A 21,446-nucleotide genomic window follows, 5' to 3' on the forward strand; every position below is an offset into this window, starting at 1 on the left:
TGAACCTAAGGGTGCCAATAGTATTCAAAAATCAGATTTTGAGTTTGAGATTCTACATAATCAAATTGAATTCAGATAATTTGAATATTGTAATCAGTTGAATTTGGATATCATATTCATACTAATTAGCTAATCGGATTCGAATTCGGGTATGACCTGATTCAATTCGATAAATATCCGAATTTGACCAATTATTTTTCATATATAACATATAAAATATTTAAATGCTTTTTTATAATATATATAATGATTAAATTATATAAATAATTTATATTTATATACTTTATAAAAATAAACTATTAATTAGTCAAATTCAAATCAAATCGAATAGTCGAATATTTAATCAATTCGAATTTGAATATTAATTTTTAATATCCATCAGATATTGAATTTTCTAATCGGATTCCAATTCAGATATTACCTAATTCGATCCATTTACACCTACTTCACCTCATGAACCTTATATCGTGCCTGATCTAACACGACCTGAATACCGTAGTATACAGGTCGTGTCGAGGAAATGGCTTCTATCACGGCAAACCTGTGCCCACTCCTTTCTAACAGCCTTTTACAATACTGACTGAAGTCGATCTCCGTGTCGGCCCAGCGCCTGAACCTCCAAAGCTGTGCGTGGGGCGGCCCGGTCCACATTACAGATTGAGGTTTATAGGTATATCGATCGGAGTTCGAAGGCTTTTTGTAAGGCGGGATCGGGGTTGGATCCCTAGTCTCCACTGAGCCAGTTGGCAAATTAAGGCGGTGCAAATCACATGGCCATGTCAACTTAACAGTCTCAGTCAGATCATCATGTTAACCTATAAAGTGGATTGAGAGATGGACGGTCGGATTAATAATGGTTTTCATCAATTAACTTTCAATTTAAAAAATATAAGAGGAAAATAAGCGAAAGGACCAAAAAAGACCGACATAAAACTAGAATGACGTAAAAGTAAAGCAATCCATAAACAACGATCGTCTGCCTTACGGGACCATTTTGAAGAGCCCTTCCTTTCTCTCTCTCCGGTACCTAAATATTCCGCAAAAAAAAAATCTTCGTTTCTACAAGTTTCTAATTAGCGGCTATTCTCCGACTCTTCACTCTTGTTATACTCCGGAGGGGGATCACACTACGAATGTGTTGATCAAGTACATACTTCCAATAGTTTTGCTGCTCGGCTGTCATGGCTGAAGTCGCCAAACTCGTGGAACTTCTCCACGAAGAGAAGGCGCCCAAAGATCTCTTCAAGAGGCCTAACTCCGATTTGATCAGAGCAGGTCTCGAGAAATTCTATTCGATCCTCGCAGGAGGAATTGAAGAAATCGGAGATGGAAAGTTAGGGCTCGAGACCTGGAACCACTTGCAGATTCAGGCGGTGGTATCGGTTGCCAAGTCAATTGTTTCTGCAACTCGATCTCTTTCCGGTACTGTATTCGTCTCCTTGATTTTTCAAAGAGTCATTTTTGTCTTGAACTTCTATATTTTGATTGGATTTAAGTATTTTCCTTTATTTATGATACTCTTCGTATTCTTCTTCTTCTCCATTGTGGCCTTATTGTTTATTTTTTGTGACATTGCGAACAGTTGAAAATGCGGAGCCAATAATCGTTGCTATATTCGAGAAGTCACTCGAGTTCTCTACTCGTTGTCTGGAGAAATTGATGGCTGGAAATGGTGATTTTAGTCTTCAGGTATATAGCTGTCTTTTCGTAAGTCAGACAAGTTGTTTTCTTTCGTTTTTTTTTTATCATAGTTATATGTAGTCAGCAATCATTTGTCGCATTTCACTCAATCGTTGCGTTGCCCTTGGGTTGCATATACGCTTAAGTGATGTAAATTGTTCTTCCACTTGACGGGGAATGGGAAGTTGCTTGATTGGAAATGATGACCCAAATGATTCCAGATTCTTTACCGGTGCCCGCAACATTTCATTATTTTTTTGGTTGTTTTTTTTCCCGGCTGATATCTAGTTTAGTTGGTTTGCATATAAAGGTCTCATGGAGGTTATGGATGTCCCGTCTTTGTTGATATGTTGATAACTTGATATATAAATCTCGATCTTTATCTTACTTTTCAGTTATTGGTTTTCCTCCTTCTTACTAATCGCCCATTCGGTGAACTCTTTTTCTTATCCCTTTACTTGGGGTGGACGTGGGGAGTTAGGGTGGTTTTTTTTTTTTTTTTTTTTTTGGAATTAGACAGAAGTATGAAGAAACGCGAAGCTTATGACCATGAATATGGGAAAACCTAGACATACACATAGATGCCAACATTAAGGGAGGCAGGGGCTTCATGTTAATCAATCAGTCTTTTAACTTTAAGGGCTCACAGACATATCACATCTATCTATCTAATCAAGGCTATCTCAATTGCCAATAAAGCCATCACAGTATCACACAAAAGGAGAAATGCTGCTGAACTTTTGAGATACTTGTGGCAAATCTTGGAAGCAGGTTTCTGGCAAATAACTTGATTCGTAATGTGTCTCTTATCAATGTAGCAGAACAAAAGCTCCTTGTCTGCAGAGATGTGGATGCTCATTCTTCATGTTGAACTTGAATATCTATGACTTGTTATGTAGTAAACCATTTTACAGATTTAATTACCTCTTCAGCTTTTGGGCCATGATTGAGGCTTCAGATGCTTTAGAAACAATACTTGTACCCTGAGTTATGCCACATCATTTTAATTTCTATGAAGAATGAAAGGACCATATTGTATTGTTTATTGTAGTATTAAGGGACAAGTAATCATTTCGTATTGTTTATTGTAGGAGTTTATTCATGAGTGATTTTTTTATGAGAAAAGTTTAATCAGATTTTATTAAAATAAAAGGGAGTAGTACATGAGAGGATGTACAAAGCAGGGGAGAACCCCAAAGATTGCAAAGGAGGAATCCTATCACTATACAGATTTTCTAAGCAAGCACCCAATTTAGCTAAGCCATCTGCAATAGGATTTAGTTCCCTCGGGATACAAAACAGGTTTGCATTTAAGCTGTCTAAGGAATTCCTTGCTTCTGCCAAAAATAATGGCTTAACCTCCAAGGATCCCCTTCCTTGTCCCTTAGCGATTTGATGGTATTTTCCTGTGAGAGCAGCCAACACTTCAGCCCTAGTTGAGTAAGTAAAACCGATTGGTCCGGATTGTCTGCTTAAGTTTTACCATTAGAACTTCATAATTAATCTGTACCATATATTGCCCAATTCAACACAATGTTTCCAATCCTTTTTTCTTGTTCCTAAGAATTTCTTCACTGATTCATACCATATTTCTGTTATGTCTCTTGCCCCAGTATTCTCCAATGATGAGATGTGCACTACGATACATAACGAAAAGTCAATGATAGTCAATTATACATGAAATTCTGCTTAAACTTTAGGGATGAGGCTCCTTGAACTTTAGGGACGAGGAAGATGAAAGTTGCATTTATCTTTGATTCCTTAGACATGCTTATCAAGTAATTTGTAATTGTGTACCAAAAATTCTTGTAGAAGGCTAAAGAGAATCTATCTGCTACAACAAAGTGAACAAACTGATCTAGTGCTTGCATCCATCTCTTCTGGTTCATGTCTTGTAAAAAGACTACTGATTTCCTTTTTACTGTTACAAAAAAGTTTCAAAAGTACTATACAATGACCCTTTTTATTTTGTCTTTTTTCTATGAAGTAACTCCTTCCTAATGTTTTGAAGTAGTTCCACTTCCTATCATTTGTTCTTTTCTTGATGAGTAACAATAAAATGTTATTAATTGTGGTAAAAAAATTTAAGTACAACTTTTTTTGGTAGTCTAATTACTACCTGCCCCCATTTACTATTTACACACTACATTAGTTCAATACACCCCAATACAAATGATTCCTGCGAAAACCCTGCCTGACTAGGGAATTGGCTACTTTGTTTGCTATTCTGCAAGTCCAATGCCAGTCCAAAACCATTCCCTTAACTAGCTTTTTGATTCCCCTTAACAGTGTGCCTATGTTGCCAAGTCTGACTGCAATTGTACTTCAGCCACCTCACCACATTTTTTGAATCTCCTTCAACCAATACATTCTGCAGACTTAGGTATTTGCTTATTTTCAGACCTTGGAGAACAGCTAACAGTTCTGTTTTTGTTGAGTCACCATCTACTATACATCCCAAATATGTCGCAATAATAGCTCCTGTTCTATCTCTGAAGCATCCTCCACGTCCTGATGGTTCCAGGTTACCAATGCACTATGCAGTATCTGTCAAAGTTCAACTTGACCTGATTGCAGTCTGGAGGGACTCACACCATTGAGATTCTTGTTCTTGAGGTTCAAGAGCTTGCAACATTATCCATCCTCTAATTATATCATCCTTGTAGAATGAGTCATAGATCTGTAGAGTTTGTATCCAGTTTTTCACCCTTATTTGCACAATCTTGATGAAACTTCCTTTGTACTATTTTTCTTGAAGTATCCTTGCATTTCTCTCCTCTCAAAGGATCCAAATATGGAAGCTCTCATACATCTCCACATGACTTTAATTCTCCACCATCTAGTGTTGAAGAAAGATGGTTTGAGTATACTTGTCATTAGTATTGTCCACCTGCTAGTCTGCAACTAAAAAGGATCACAAAACCATTGCCAGGAATTAATTTGTGTGACGACAAGTAGTAATTAGATCTCCTCCTTTGTAAGGATTAACAAGAATTGATTTTGAGGTGATAAAATTCCTAACTAAAAGCTCTACTTTTAGGAGGGGTAGGGACCAACCAATTGGATTTGACTGAAAAAGCTTGTGGAGGGGGAGAACTGCAATCCTTTGTAAGGATTTGCAAGAATTGATCTTCAGGTGATAATACCTCCCAACAAAAAGCTCTAATTTTAGGAGGGGTAGGGCCAACAAAATGGATTTGACTGAAAAAGCTTCTGAAGGAGGAGAACTGCAATCCTTTGTAAGGATTCACAAGAATTGATTTTTCATGTGATAATACTTCCCAACAAAAAGCTCTAATTTTAGGAGGGGTAGGGCCCAACCAAATGGATTTGACTGGAAAAGCTTCTGGAGTAGAACTGCAAACCAAAGCCCAAAAAAGGAGGAAAAAGAGAACATTCCATGGAAAGTCAGCCCATTAGAAAGACAGGCTCTTTTGCTAGGTCAAAACCTGAATACCTCATTCAAGTGGATTATCCTAGATGTGCAAACAACCTGCTAGATGTGTTGGCAGAAAGCTAGAGCAGTCAAGGAATGCTTGGATTGGGTGAACCAGGGCATTATTTCAGTTTGAAACAAATCAATGTGATGCATTGATTATTTGTTTGGGCCAGTTTGTCTTTGTACTACTGAGCCTGTTACTCGTAATCAAGCAATGAATTGTGAAAAGAAGCATTGCCCAAGATTGTCAAGGCTGCAAGAGATTAAGAACATGAGCACACTGCACATTTGAATCCCTTAGACCTCTCATAAGGACAAGATTCTAAGAGAAACCCAATCTGGAAGGAGAAAAGAAAGCATCCCCACCATGAATATTCATAATTACTCTTGTACCACAGAGAGTTCGCTTCCCAAGGAAACCTCCACAACCATTTATCTAAAAAAGCAGAATTTTTCTGAACTAATCTATCCATCCCCAACCTACCCTCAACTTATCTTTGCAAACCAATTCCCAATTGATAGGTTTTCTTTTCATCCCTGAGTTCCCACAGAAAGTTCCTCATAATCCATTCAATCCTAGCAGCCACTGCAACAAGGATCCTAAACACAGAAATGAAGTAGAATGAGAGATTTGTGAGTGCAGATTTACAATGATAATCATACCTCCCAAGGATAATTTCTGCACCACTGGCTCCCAGAAAGTTCTACCTCTAGGGTTGCCTCCAAGGGCAAGACCCATGTATTGAAAATCCAGTTGGGCACTGAAAACCCATTCAATGAGACATAGTCCTATACAAGGTTTAAAATGTCAGTCATTCAAATATGGGAAACATGTTGGAAATGTCAGAAATATCATATGGAAATATTGTAAAAATTATAAACATGATGGAAACATTGTAAAATATGCAAAAATATAGAATGATAAAATTGGCATAGCCACACCATTTTAAATTATTATCTTGTTCCAAATCATTAAATAAAGCTAAGTTAACGGTGCATTGATAAAAAAAAATCAATAAGAAAATTGATGCAGTGCTGCACAATTCAGATGCTGACCTTCAGCCTTAGTTACATCTAGACATGAGAACCTCCAGCGATTTCTCTTTAAATTTTGATAGCAGCTGCAGAGGTTTTAATGGGAGCTGGGGGCCAAATTTTAGATGCCAATGGTTCTACCTTGTGGGGTTTTAGTGGCCCTTCTAGTGGGTTTGAGGATTGCCAAGTCATTTCAAGCCTGGCCTTTACTATGGAGGGTGACTCTAAATTGATAATTAGTTGGGTATCTAGTTCTGCCACAGGGCTGTGGAGATGTACTCGTTTTGTTAATGAGATCCAAGAGCTTTCCACTGAGCTTTTTGTGTCCTTTAGATGGATCCCAAGGGAATAAACTCTTGGCTGATATTCTTGCCAAGTTGAGGGTGGATAGAGTTTTCTTGTATAGCGTGAATACTCTGCCTATGTAAATTCTGAGTGGCCTTTTTTTCTTTTTCTTTTTGTATATCCACCTTATTATCCCCGCCTTCTGTTCTTAATGTAAGTTACCATTTCCCAGAAAAAAATACTCGAAACATGTACTGGTAATACATCCCATCTTTTTTACTATGTTGGTTTTTCCTGAAAGTTGAAACATGTACTATTTTTTGCTCTTTGTTTTTTTACTACATATATTTATAGGGTAAAAGACTTAAACATACCCCAAGGTTTCAGAAATTGACTTAAACATGCCCTCAGTTTTCTCGTAGGACTTAAACATACCTTGTCTCTGTTATCATAAACGGCAATAAGAAAAAGACAACATTGTCCCTTTGGTGTAGAAGATGATGTTATCCATTTTTCTGCAACTTCTTGCCATTGTTGATGCTAATGCCAATCTGCAACATCTCATTTTCTTTCATCTCTTCATTGGCAACTCTCTGCAACTTTGGCCAAGACTGAAAGACCGAGCGCTCAACTACATTTGCCCTACAATATCTCTCTTCATCCTCATCTCCCTTGCCATTGCACCTATGAATCAAAACCCCAGATGTTTCACACCTTTCATCAGCATGACTTATTGGAAACTTTCCTGTCACCACCACCAACAACAAAAGTGGCATCTTGGCAAACTGATTCAGAGCTCTTAGAGCAATTGCCTCTGGGAGAATATAAGTTTGAACCCTCAAATCTTTAACTGTGTGACCAACAACTTTGGCCCATGGAAGTAATGGATAGTAGCAGACCTCAGCGTCTGTGACAAGAAAGTAACAGCTCCTGACTGAAGAATATTCTCTATAAAGATCCTCTTGGCTCCTTGAAGTCTTTTGGTTCATTGCTCTGAACAAGGGAGAGAGATTCCATTTGGATGTGCATGTTTGATTCAAATTTTGTTACAGCTCTCATATCAATCATGCAATATAAGTCGTGCAGCAATTATAGCTCACCTTTTTCTCTTCTTCCTTCTGCACCTCCCATTTCCTTGAGGTCTTATCCTCAAAAAACCTCAAAAAAGGTTGTCTTTTCCCATTTGGGTTGATTAACGAGTTTACTCTGTGCATGATCCAGGCCTACTATTTGCAATCCAAGTCGTATATCAGAAAAAGTCCAACTTTTCCATTTGGGAAGAGTGGTTTTTGGTTGATGCAACCCATAAAATGATTCAGAAAGAATAGATTTTCCCATCTAGGATTTTTTGCAAATAAGTGCCTTTTATTCAAACGGAATCCATATAAAAATCTAAGATCTTGTATTTTCTATCTGGGTTTGGGAGTAAATGTCACTTTTCAAAATATGTAAAGCACCTTTCAGCTCCTAACCGGAGATTATGTTTCTATTTTCACTAGGAATTGTCTCATCCTTATTGATGGAATTCATGGGCTCTTCAACAGGGATCTGAGACCTCCACCTAGTTAAACTTTGTTGGTTCAACCTCGAGAAATTTGTGTTTGAAGTCTTGGAAGAGAAAAGAGAAACAAGCTATTCCAACATGCTACCATATACAGGGGCCTAATCACATGGAAGACAATAGAAAGGGCAAAGTAGGATTTTAAAATATTAAACTAATCATGTGACATCATATGCTAACAACATATAATGTTTCAATAGTGGATGGTATGTTTAGGTCCAGTGGGTCATCTCACAAGGTATATTTAGTTCATTTGAAAAACCCAGGGTATATTTAAGTCAATTTTTTAAAACTTAGGGTATGTTTAAGTCTTTTACCCTATTTTATATTATGAACAGTTTTTTTTTTCAACCCTTTGACTGTTATTTAGAAGTTAGTCTTATCATTCAAGAAGAACTGTATAAGCATGGACTTGTTAACTGGATTAAGTTCCAAACTATCTACTGTTTACCAAAGTAGTTTGCAATAGCTGTGGCTATGGTGTCTAAGGGCCAAGTTTTGCCTCTTCTCTAATCTTTAATTATGTTGCTTACAGAATAATGTGGCACAACTGTTGGAATTGATATTAATTGATGGAATGGTTAAGGAATGTGATGCATCACAGCCTATTTCTGTAAGTACTCTTAAAGAGTTGTTGCCAGTAGTTGCATCTAATTCTGGTGGGGTGGAATTGGATAAACATGTTACATGCAATATCCAAGGTACCTGAGCTAAACTTGTTAACTCTGTCTGTTATTCTGTTTTTGTTTACTTTCTTCTTGTTCTCTACCTTCTATCTGATATTGTTTTTCATGCTTCTTGGAGAAGGTATCAATTATTCAAGGGTGGAGAAGCCCGTGAATCGGGTTCTAATGACGTTATCCTCTGAATGCCTGCAATCCGATAAGCATGAAACACATTTTACTGGACTTGCTTTCTGTCAGGATCTGAATAACATGGTTTCTTTATGTCAGCATTGGGCAGTTATGCATCTGAGATGTGTAGAGCGCCTTATTAAAATCTTCAAAGACCTCCTTGAGCCACTGAAAGCATTTGATGAACAGACAGATGGTGCCATTTTTCATGGAAAATTATTACTATGCTCAAGAATTATAAATGTACTTGGAAATCTTACGAGGGACATCTCATGTGTTGAGTATAATGCTGAGTTTTTGCAAGCAGTTGCATCCTGTGCTGAATCACTACCTAGCTTGTTCAGTATCAATTTTGAGTTTGTAAATTATCATTCTGGTGCTGAGAATGGCTTTGAGAGTCTAATGTTGCAATTGTTGGAGGAGTTTCTTCTGTTTATCCGAGTTGTCTTCTGCAACAGCAATGTCTTTCATAATATCCAGATATGTATTGTGGCTTCTATCTTGAACATTTTGGAATCCAATATATGGAGGTATAACAAGTCTGCTGCTATCTCAAAGCCTCCATTGGTTTACTTTCCTCGATGTGTTGTGCAACTATTGAATCTAATAGAGGATGTTAAGAAGTGGACAACACAGTCTTTTGATTTGAAGAAGTTTGATACAGAATTTCTTGATCATAATGTTGCTTCTGATATTAATATTATTTCATACTCTGTCCGTTCCGGAAAGGTTTCTTTGCTTAAAAAGTACACATGTGAAGAGGTATTGAAAATAATGTTCCCTCCATCAAATCAGTGGGTGAATAATTTAATGCATCTTGCATTTTTCCTCCATTCCGAAGGTGTGAAACTAAGGCCAAAAGTTGAGAGGTCATATTCCAGTTGTGTCAAAACTGGTGGCACCTCAGAGCCAGAGAGTGCAGTTAGCCATGAGGATGAAGCTCTTTTTGGAGATCTTTTCTCTGAAGCTGGTCGCAGTGTTGGGTCTGCAGATGGACATGATCAACCTCCTGTAGCAGTTAGTTGTGTCTCCAGCTTTTTCTACATGCCAATCCAAGCAGCAATGGAACTATTAAACTTTCTAAAGCTATATGTATTTTCTCCCGAATGGCATTCTTCTCTTTATGAGGATGCCTGTAAGAAACTTAATGAGAATCATATTGACTTCCTGCTTAACATATTTAATTGCCCTGCCTCTTTGTCTGAAGAGAAGACTTCTGAGAGTGGTTCAGCTTTGCCCCAACAAAGAAAGCTTGGGCATATTAATGATGTTTGCTTTGAACTATTACATTCTCTTCTTTCACGTCGTGCTTTATCTGATCCTCTTGAAGAACATCTTGTTGATAAAATCCTAAATGTGGAAAATGGCATCTTTGCCTACAATGAATGCACCCTCACCTTACTAGCTCACACGCTTATTTGCAGGATGGGTTTGGCTCGTAGCCAGTTGACAACCAAAATTTACAAGGAATATATAAATTTTATTGTTGAGAAGGCAATGACTGTTGATTTTAAATGTCCAAGTCTTAAGGAACTCCTTCTAAGCTTGCCTTCTATCTATCACATTGAAATTCTTCTTATGGCATTCCATTTATCTGCTGAAGAAGAAAAGGTGGCTCTTGCAAAATTAATGTTTTCTTCACTATTGTCAATTAGAGCTCCTACAGCTGGATTTAGCAGTATGCAACTGTCATGCTGGGCTTTACTAGTTTCAAGGCTGATCTTGGTTCTGCGACATATGATCTTGTGTCCGTCTGCTTGCCCTTCCTGGTTACTCCTTGATTTAAGATCCAAAATGAGAACAGCCACTTTTTCTGGATCTGGTGTTTCTAATTATGCAACTGATTATATGCCATCATGGGCATCAATTGTAATTGAGAATGTAATGGGTGAATGTGTGAAAGAAGAGCCTTTCCTTAGCAGCTTACTTCATCAACTGGTTGATGTTGCCACAGTTCCTGTTTCGGTTTGCAGAGATGATCAGGGTGCTAAAAGCTTATGTTTGAATTGGGATGAGATGTATGCTTGCTTTTCATGGATTCTGGGGTCTTGGAGAGGTAAAAAAGCTGAAGCAGTGGAAGACCTCATGCTTGAAAGGTACATCTTTTCCCTTTGTTGGGGTATCATGGGTTCTGAATCATGCAATGTACTTTCCTTTGAAAACAATGTGCATATGCTTGATACATCAAACACGGAATATTTCTTTCACTTTAGCCATTTACTTCTAAGCAACACTGATGTCACCGGAAAGGATGTAAGCTTGCCAGAAGCCATACTTGGTTTGCTTCAACACTTGCATGCTGTGCCAATGTCAGATAATCTTACTGACCTGGGCTGGGATTTCTTAAGGAATGGAGCATGGCTATCTCTTGTACTCTCCATCCTTGAAGTTGGTATCTGGGGTTATTCTGTAAAGCATGGAATCTCTGGATTGGAGACTTTCTGGATTCCACACATATCCAAGGATAATGAGTTTCTGACTCTTGCTGAATGCCTGGTTGCAAAGGTAGTTCAGACCAATCAGATTGTGTGGCTATTAGAGGTGCTCTCATCTTTGTTGAAGAGATACTTGCAGGGTTACCAAGAAGCCTTTATTTCTACTTTTAATCATGGCATATGCCATGCTGATGGGTTTTCACCACTGTTGCTTCTCAAGCACACAGGGTTTGACAAATGTGCACAGGATGAGCTACTTGAGAAGAGTGGATTTGATTGCTGCCAGCTTCAGTCTGTTTACGACCTTTTATCAAAGTTGGATGGAATTATTGCAATAAGAGGTTTGGGGAACATGGCCCATATTTTCCTGCATTGTTTGCTACATGGTTTTCCATGTCATTCCCAAACTCCTAGTGGTGTTCTTCTTTCATGTATTCTTACTGTGAGAGGGATCATATCTGCTATTGATGGCTTGCTCAAAATTAAAGATATAGGAGGAAGTATTTGCTTAGAGGTTGAGGTAACTCGCCAGCTTCTTGATTCTGTAATGACTGTTAAATCTGACAGGATCTTCCAATGCCTTAATGTGAAGTGTGAAGCTATTTGTTATGGCTTGAGTTTGTGCCAAGAGTGGTCTGACTACAATTGCTTGTTCCTGATGAAGCACATGGAGGGGTTTCTGAAGGATGCCAATTCTAGAGAAGTACTTGACAGCGATGTACATGAATGGTTAATAACCAAGGCTGTTGAAATTCTTGATGGCCTTAGAAAAGACCCTTCTAGAACTGGTGTTTTCAAATTTTTTGTTGGTGCTGAAGGTGAGGTGACAGAGAGAGCAAAGGAACTTTATTGTGGGCAATGCGGTAATTTGTTGGTTCTTATTGATGCACTGGATAAATGTTTCTCTGAATCAGTTAATATGAAGGTTCTTAATTTCTTTATTGAACTTCTATCTGGAGAACTTTGTCCTGGTCTCAAACAGGAGGTACAAAAGAAGTTTCTTTTAATGGATTTGCCATGCTTGTCCAGTTGGTTGGAAAAGAGGCTCTTAGGAATCTCTGGGGAACCTTCAGCTGGGTTTGCAACTCCACTCAGGGAATCAACAATGAACTTTATTAAATGCGTTGTGTTCCAACCTTCTGATATGCAATCAAGGGAACTCCACAGGCATTTTGTTGAAGCTATGCTGGCATCACTTGATAATGCATTCATGTCATATGATGTTCATACAGCAAAAATCTATTTTCATTTTATAGTTCAACTTTCAAATGGGGAGTCCTTGATGAAGCAGCTCTTGAAGAAGACTGTGATGCTAATGGAGAAATTGGCTGGTGATGAGAGTCTTCTTCAAGGGTTAAAGTTTCTCTCTGATTTTCTTGGGTCTGTCTTGAGTGATTGTGGGGCTAGTAAGAACCTGGATAAGTTCTCTGGAAAGAATTTGTCCAGCAATAGTCTTGGGGTTGGATCCTTAGTTTCTAGACCAGTAAGTTCAAGAAAAAATTCTGAGACTTTGATTCTTTCTGCCAATCAAGAAAGGGGATCTGCATCTCTTGATTGTGATGCAACTTCTGCTGATGAAGATGAGGATGATGGTACCTCTGATGGTGAGTTGGCTAGCATAGACAAGGATGACGAGGAAGATAGTAACAGTGAGAGGGCGCTTGCCTCTAAAGTCTGCACATTTACATCTAGTGGAAGCAATTTCATGGAACAACATTGGTATTTTTGTTATACTTGTGATTTAACTGTTTCAAAAGGTTGTTGCTCTGTGTGTGCCAAAGTTTGTCACCGTGGTCATCGTGTTGTATATTCTCGCTCAAGTCGCTTCTTTTGTGATTGTGGAGCGGGGGGTGTTAGAGGAAGCAGTTGTCAATGCTTGAAGCCTCGAAAGTTTAGTGGAAGCAATAGTGCACCTGTTCGTAATTCTGGAAACTTTCAATCTTTTCTACCTTTCTCAGAGGATGGAGATCAACTTCCAGATAGTGATTCAGATCTGGATGATGATACTTATGTGGATATTGAGAATTCCTTCAAGTTATCTATTCCGGAAGAGGTACAAGATGGAATCCCAGCTTTACTTGAAGATCTTGATGTGGAAGGTCAGCTGCTTGAACTTTGTGGAAAATTGATGCCCTCTGTAGTTGGCAGAAGAGATTTCAACCTTTCAAAGGATAAGAAGGTAATCTTGGGTGCAGATAAGATGTTGTCTTATGGTGTCGATCTTCTGCAGTTGAAGAAAGCATACAAAAGTGGATCGCTAGACATGAAGATCAGGGCAGATTATTCAAATGCAAGAGAACTCAAATCCCATCTAGCCAGTGGCTCTCTTATTAAATCTCTACTAAGCATTAGTACTCGAGGTCGTCTTGCAGCTGGGGAGGGTGACAAAGTTGCTATATTTGATGTTGGGCAGTTAATTGGACAGGCTGCTATGGCATCTGTTGCAGCAGATAAGACCAACATTAAGCCTATTTCAAAGAATGTCATTCGCTTTGAAATTGTACATCTTTTGTTCAACCCACTTGTAGAAAATTATCTTGCTGTAGCAGGCTATGAGGAATGCCAGGTGCTTACTGTTAATCATCGTGGTGAGGTGACTGATCGTCTTGCCATTGAACTCGCTTTGCAAGGTGCATATATACGGAGGATAGATTGGGTACCTGGTTCTCAGGTTCAACTAATGGTGGTCACAAACATGTTTGTCAAGATATATGATTTGTCTCAGGATAACATAAGCCCTATGCACTATTTTACATTGCCTGATGATTTAATAGTGGATGCAACTCTTGTAGTTGCTTCCCAAGGGAAGCTGTTTCTTCTTGTTTTATCTGAGTGTGGATGCTTGTTCAGGCTAGAGTTGTTGATGAAAGGTGATGTTGGTGCCAAAGCACTGAAGGAAATCATCCAGATTCAGGATAAAGACATTCAATCAAAAGGACTTTCTTTGTATTTTTCATTGACTTACAGATTGCTTTTCATATCTTATCTTGATGGAACTACCTTGATTGGCCGGTTAGATGCTAATGCAACATCTCTAACTGAGATTTCTGCTGTCTATGAGGATGAACAAGATGGCAGGAGACCATCAGGACTGCATCATTGGAAAGAGTTATTGGTGGGCAGTGGGTTGTTCATATGCTTCTCAAGTGTGAAATCAAATGCGGCACTTACCATTTCAATGGGCTCTCATGAATTGGTTGCTCAGAATATGCGACAGACAGTAGGCTCAGCCTTGCCTTTGGTTGGGATAAGTGCTTACAAGCCTTTGTCTAAAGACAGAACACACTGTTTTGTCTTACATGATGATGGCAGTCTTCACATATACACACATATTCCTGTGGGGGCTGATGCTGGTGCAAATGTAACTTCAGATCAAGCAAAAAAGTTGGGATCTGGCATTCTTAGCAATAAAGTTTATGCTGGTTCTAATCCTGAGTTTCCACTTGATTTTTTTGAGAAAACAGTTTGCATAACGGCAGATGTGAAGCTCAGTGGTGATGCCATCAGAAACAATGACTCTGAAGGAACCAAGCAAAGTTTAGCATCTGATGACGGGTTTCTAGAAAGCCCTAGCCCTGCAGGATTTAAGGTGCCACTTTCTTTCCCAGAAAGAATTATAGTTATAGTTATATTTGTCATTTGTTTTTATTGTTCTTCCTTTTGGCTCTGAGTTGGTTGTTATTTTTCTGCCTGCAATTGTGAACATATGCTAGTTTGTTTTATCTGAGTTATAATGTTATATACGTTTTTAGGTTGTATGTGAAGGAACAAATGCACTCCTTAATAATTTATTGAATTGCTATTGTGGTATTTTTTTATTGCACTTAGCTGCTAAGGTAGAGTAGGCAAAGGGGTCACACATGTTATGCCATCTCGTGTTTACTAATCAAAATCCAGCCATTAGCTCGTGTCTGTGGAAAAGTGTCCCTTATCCTCTCTTTTAGATGTAAAAGATTAAGCTTTTATGCACACGGGAGAAGTCCAAGACATGATAGTGTATGGAGTTAGGCTATAAGTCCTGAAGATATCATTCAGAGAGCTGTGGGCAAGCTGATTTCTTGGTATCTGTATCTAAGGAATTCAAAATTCAAAAATTGTCTTCTTTTTCTTGCTCTAATTTCTGGTGGAGAGTGTAACTGCTGTGGTTTTCAGGCTGCCCTTCTGGGTCTGATCCCAGATTGTATGTTTTTCTGAGCTGAATACCTTACCTTTTCCAAATAAAAAAACAAAAAAATAGTGTATGGAGTTAGGCATATAGTAGAAATTGCCATTTTTTACCCTTCTTTATAATTTATGAATTCCTCTAAATGTTTTGGACCTTTGTTTATAGTAAGAGCCACCTTATAGCACAGTGTATGAAATGAACAATATAGGGTTATTGATCTGGGCTTCTGCTCTAAATGGTTGTGTAGAGAACACTGATGTGGACCCGACTGATGTGGTCCCCATAGTGTTCGTATGGCAGCAATGTTTCTGTTAGATATGACAGTGTTAGTTGGTAGTTATTTTAGTTAGTTATTTCAGCTTTATTATTAGTTATTTCTTATTCTATTTGTCATGTAAGCAATAAGGGCAATTCAGCCCTTTTACAGTTACATAAATACTAAGAGTGGGTCAGCTGAAATCATTACCTTCCCTCTCTTTTTCTGAAACTCTCTTTGTGTACTTCTTCTCTTCAATTTTTCATTCTTTTTTCTTTTAAATTCAAGACTGATTGTAGTCTAGATTGACTACTTGGTATCAAAGCCGACCTAGGAGCTCTTATGCTAGTCTGATTAGGCCGACTACATGAGAACCTCCTAGGTTTGGAAGTTTTTCAACAAGGAAGGAGGATCGACTGATTCTTGGAGGTTACTGGTAGTGTGTGCCTGCTACTAAAGAGATTATAGAAGTCTGGGAGGGTTCCGGTAGTCAAGAAGAATCAGAAGAAGCTTCGGATCCTCAAGATTAGGGTTTTGCATCAACCAGAAGGTGGCGGCCAGGGAATTTTTCATAAAGTAAGCTTTTTTCGTGTGATTGACTTTAGAAAAGATCATCTTGGTTTAGTCTAAAAGGTGCGGCTAGAAAATCTTTGTGTTTTCTTTAGGGTTTTGAGAGAAAACCCTAAAATTCAGAACTGTTATTTGTTTCAAATCAGAATTTGAACTGGTTTCATTCAGAATTCTGTTTTCTGTGTTCTTTGGAAGACCTAGGCTGGTTGTTATCAATTGTTTGGGTGTTGTTTCTCCTATTACATTTATTAAAAAAGGGTTTTTTATTAATTCTTGATCAAGAGTGGAGTTCAAGAGTCAAGGGGAAGGTGTTTTTGGGACTAGCAATTCTGGTAACATGTCTGAGAATACCTTTCAGATTACAACAGTTAAGTTTGATGGATCAAACTACCTAGAACGGGCTCAATCGGCCATGATGGCCATTGGGGGTAGGGGAAAACTGAGCTACTTGTTGGGAGATGTGAAAGAACCAACTAAGGAGGACCAAACCTATACCAAATGGGTTCAGGAGAACTATTTGGTTATGACATGGATGTGCAACTCTATGCAGCCACATATCAACCATAACAATTTGTGGGCGAAAACAGCTAAGGAAATCTGGAATGTCATGAAAGAGACCTACTCCCAACCCCTTAATGTTGCTAGGGCTTATGAACTGAAATGTGAGGTTAACAACCTTAAGCAAGGAGAGAAACCAGTCTTGGTTTACTTCTCTACATTGAAATCTTTGTGGCATGAAATTGACCACCTAGAAACACTTGAGTGGGAAAGCTAGAAGGATGCACAAACTCATAGAAAACAGGTTGAGACTAATAGGGTTTTTGAGTTCCTAATTGGTCTGAATCCTAAGTATGATATTGTGAGATAACAACTACCGACAAGAGACAGTGTGACCCTATCACAAACATACTCCTTAGTGCATCGTGAAGAGACTAGGAGAGGGATATAAAAAAGGAAGACAAGCGGGATCTAGTATGTGAACATTGCAAGAAACCCAAGCATACTAAAGACATCTGTTGGAAGGCTGCACCCTCATTTAGTCCCAACAAAACTCAGGAACAAAAGGGGTAATGCTAATATGGCTGTTAATACTAATTGTACCTCTTCATTGGTTACAAAAGGCACACCTCTAGACACCCTAGCTGCTGTCTTGGCTGCCTGACTCAATTGGAAAAGGAAGTTGGCAATTCAACTCAATCATCTCAGCCGCCATAAGCTCCCATATCAGCTTTTGCTCATTCAGGTACTCGGTCCTCAGCTTATCATGCTTTAGCTCCAGGTAACATTGAACATTGTATGATTGGATTACCATCATTGTTCACTACCTATCACTTATCTTCTGGCAGAGATAAAGTGTCAATTGCTGATGGTTTCCTTGTTCCAATTTCTGGCAAGGGAGACATCAAGTTGTCTAATGCCATCTCCTTATCTTCAGTTCTGCATGTTCCTAAGCCTAATACTAATTTGCTTTTCAGTCAGTAGCATTACAAAACATCAGAATTGTTTAGTAACCTTTTTCCCTGACCAATGTGCTTTTCAGGACTTGGAGACAAGGAAGGTGATTGGGACTGGCCGTGAGACGAATGAGATCTATCTGCTTGGAGAGAGTTCACATTGGGAAGATAGTGAAGATAGGAAGTCTTTTGTTTCTCAGTTTGTTAGTCAGGTTATGCTTTGGCATAATCGGTTGGGTCATTTATCTTTTCGGTCTTTGAAGAGTTTGTTTCCTGATTTATTTGAGTATGTTTAGATGTCCAGTTTGAGATGTGAGAGTTGTGAGCTTGCAAAGCATTGTAGAACATCTTATTCATTGAGTAATAAAAGAAGTAATAATCCTTTTGATATTGTGCATACCGATGTTTGGGGTCCTTACCACATCACTGCTATGGGGGGGGGTACAGATATTTCTTGTTGTTTATTGATGACTATACCCGTTTTTCTTGGGTTTACCTTATGCGTTCTCGAGATGAGGTTCCTACTTTGACCCGGATATTTCATCAGATGATTTTAACCTAATTTGGGATCAAAATCAAAATCTTCAGATCCGATAATGTGAAAGAATACTTTGCCAACCAATTAGCCTCTTATTTGCTTGACCATGGGATTATCCATCAAAGTATTTGTCCTCATACATCATAGTAGAATGGGGTTGCTGAGAAGAAGAACATGCACATATTGGAGGTGGCCAGAAGCATCATGTTTAACTCCAATGTGCCTATTCGTTTATGGGGAGATGCTATTCTTACAGAAGTGTATCTCATTAACCGAGTTCCTTCACAGGTTCTTGACATGAAGTCTCCATTTACTCTCCTATACCCTGATAAAAACTTGTTTACTGCTCCCCTTAAAACCTTTGGTTGTACTTGCTTTGTTCAGATTCTTGGACCTTATCGTTCCAAATTTGATCCTAAGGCCTCCAAATGTATTTTTCTCGATTATGCACAAACTCAAAAGAGATATTGCTGCTATAAACCCACTTTTGGGAGAAGATTTGTCTCTATGGATGTCATTTTTTTCGAGGATGTACCCTATTATCCTAGGGTTTCTCCTCAAGGGGAGAGTAGTGAGTGTGGGGTTAACTCATCAGAAGTTCTTTTACCTGTTCCATTGAGTGATGAGGGATGTAATGGGGAGGGGTGTCAGAGGTGTCGGGATTTGAGAGTCTATCACAGGCGGTGGAGACAGGTTGATTTCGGTCATCAGTAGTCCAAGCCAGACCCAGTTCCTTCTGCGGATCCAGATCCAGGTATTACAGTTCCTTTATCAGATCCAGGTTCTACTGAGATACCTTCCACTGTTGAGCCCTTACCTCCTTTGGATGACCTTGACCTTCCCATTGCAGAGGGTGGAGAGCCCTTACCTCCTTTATCAGATTCAGAATCACAAGATCAGTGTAGAGGGTGGAGAGCCACTTGAAGATAAAGCTATGTTCCAACAGTTTGTTGGAAAACTCCTCTATTTTTGTCTCACACGACCAAACATCAGTTATGCGATTAGCGTTGTCAGTCAGTATATGCACTCTCCTAGGACTACTCACTTGCAGTTGGGAGGATATTATATTAGCATATTTGAAGAGGTGCACAGGTAGATGTATACTATTCAAGAATAATAATCACATGAAGATAGAAGTTTATACAAATGTTGATTGGGCTGGGAGTGTTGATGATAGAAGGTCTACCTCTGGATATTGTGCTTTCTGGTCTCCTGAAGGAGTAAGAAGCAGTGTGTTGTTTCTCGTTCTAGTGCAGAAGCTGAATACAAGTCCATGGCTAATGGTGTGGCTGAAATCCTATGGTTGAAATCACTATTTGAGGAGTTGGGTATTGCTTATGAGAAGTCCTTAATGCTGTATTGTGATAATCAGGCTGCTATTAATATAGCTCATAGTCCGGTACAGCATGATAGAACTAAGCATATTGAAGTAGACCGACATTTTGTCAGAGAAAGGGTTTCATCTCAAGAAGTGTCTTCTGTATATCACCTCTAGCATGTAGCTTGCAGATCTTCTCACCAAGGCGGTTCTAAGGAAGAAGTTAGAGGCAGATCTATGCAAGTTGGGAATGACAAATATCTATTCCCAACTTGAGGTGGAGTGTAGAGAACACTGATGTGGTCCCCACAATGTTCATATGGCAGCAATATTTCTGTTAGATATGACAGTGTTAGTTGGTAGTTATTTCAGCTTTATTATTAGTTATTTCTTATTCTATTTGCCATGTAAGCAATAAGGGCAATTCGACCCTTTTACAGTTATATAAATACTAAGAGTGGATCGGCAGAAATCATTACCTTCCCTCTCTTTTTCTGAAACTCTCTTCGTGTACTTCTCTTCCTTACTTCTCTTCTTATCTTCAAATTTTCATCATTTTTTCTTTTACATTCAAGACTGATCGTAGTTTAGATCGACTACTGGTTGTAATGGGGCCAAGAACATGTGCACGAGAACATCTTCATTCCTCTCTATGGATTTGCTAAACATATAAGGAATCATGAAAGTTGCCTCAAAACACCTACCAGTGTATGAAATGATAAATTGAACAAATTAGTTGTAAATTTAGATCGTATTAGGATATGGAGCTATTTATGGTTTGCATTATTCGTGCATTAGATGTCACTAGTTTCTGCTTACCTTAAAATGACCCTTTTTTTGTGACCTTTTTTTTTCATCTAGATCTCTTTTCAAACACTTGGTCATTCTAAAATATCCTTAACATTATGAAAATTATATTTTTGTTCTCTCTTTTCTTCATGTAATTTTATATGCAAATATGACTCTTTTAACTCTTTTAACTATATTCTAATGTTTATGGCTTGATACCAAGTTTATATGTAATCTTTCTCAGGCACTGTGCTACTCTTGTCAGATAACCGTCGTTCTAATTTTAAGTCAGAAATTAGTGTCTTCTGTGTCAACTAACTGTACTGGATGGGAATGCTTTCCCTATGTTTGAGCTTATTTGAATTTAACACTTTCATTTTTTTTTGGTACAGATAACTGTTTCTAATTCAAATCCTGATATAGTTATGGTTGGTTTCCGTGTACATGTGGGTAATACCTCTGCAAACCATATTCCTTCAGATATTACCATCTTCCAGCGAGTAATTAAACTGGATGAAGGCATGCGTTCTTGGTATGATATTCCATTTACTGTTGCTGAGTCACTCCTTGCTGATGAAGAGTTCACAATCTCTGTTGGTCCAACTTTCAATCGCTCATCTTTGCCCAGAATAGATTCCTTGGAGGTGTATGGACGATCTAAGGATGAATTTGGTTGGAAAGAGAAGATGGATGCAGTGTTGGATATGGAAGCACATGTGCTTCGTTCCAACTCGGGGGTATCAGGGGCTGGGAAGAAGTGTCGTTCTATTCAGTCTGCTCCCATTCAGGAACAAGTTATAGCAGATGAACTGAAGCTTTTGTCTAAGTTTTATTCATTGTGCAAATCACAGGGTTGTTCAGAAATTAAGGATGTAAAACTGGAGCTCAGCAAACTCAAATGCAATCAGTTGCTAGAAACGATATTTGAAAGTGACAGAGAACCATTGTTGCATTCTGCTGCTTGCCATGTTTTGCAGGCTGTTTTCCCAAAGAAGGATATATACTACTATGTAATTGCCTCGCTGTATTTTCTATCTATAACTTGAATTGCTGGTAATTGGATTTTT

The 21,446-nt window shown here is 38.5% G+C and overlaps 1 protein-coding gene across 2 annotated transcripts in view; it reads left to right on the forward strand.

Moving 5' to 3' along the window:
- The first annotated feature begins 1,034 nt into the window (after positions 1 to 1,034).
- BIG (auxin transport protein (BIG)) overlaps positions 1,035 to 21,446 on the forward strand; it is a 36,198-nt gene continuing 15,786 nt past the window's right edge. Inside the window, exons 1-5 of one of the 2 annotated variants that reach the window (XM_010262794.2) lie at positions 1,035 to 1,422; positions 1,583 to 1,689; positions 8,536 to 8,701; positions 8,805 to 14,878; positions 20,772 to 21,389. In XM_010262794.2, coding sequence (XP_010261096.1) covers positions 1,182 to 1,422; positions 1,583 to 1,689; positions 8,536 to 8,701; positions 8,805 to 14,878; positions 20,772 to 21,389 — 7,206 coding nt within the window. In that variant the 5' untranslated portion in view covers positions 1,035 to 1,181. The remainder of the gene's footprint in view (positions 1,423 to 1,582; positions 1,690 to 8,535; positions 8,702 to 8,804; positions 14,879 to 20,771; positions 21,390 to 21,446) is intronic. The other variant, XM_010262801.2, reaches the window with a different exon arrangement.

This window comes from Nelumbo nucifera, chromosome 3 (genome assembly GCF_055504915.1).
Source record: "Nelumbo nucifera cultivar China Antique chromosome 3, China Antique-T2T, whole genome shotgun sequence".
Classification (NCBI taxonomy): Eukaryota; Viridiplantae; Streptophyta; class Magnoliopsida; order Proteales; family Nelumbonaceae; genus Nelumbo; species Nelumbo nucifera.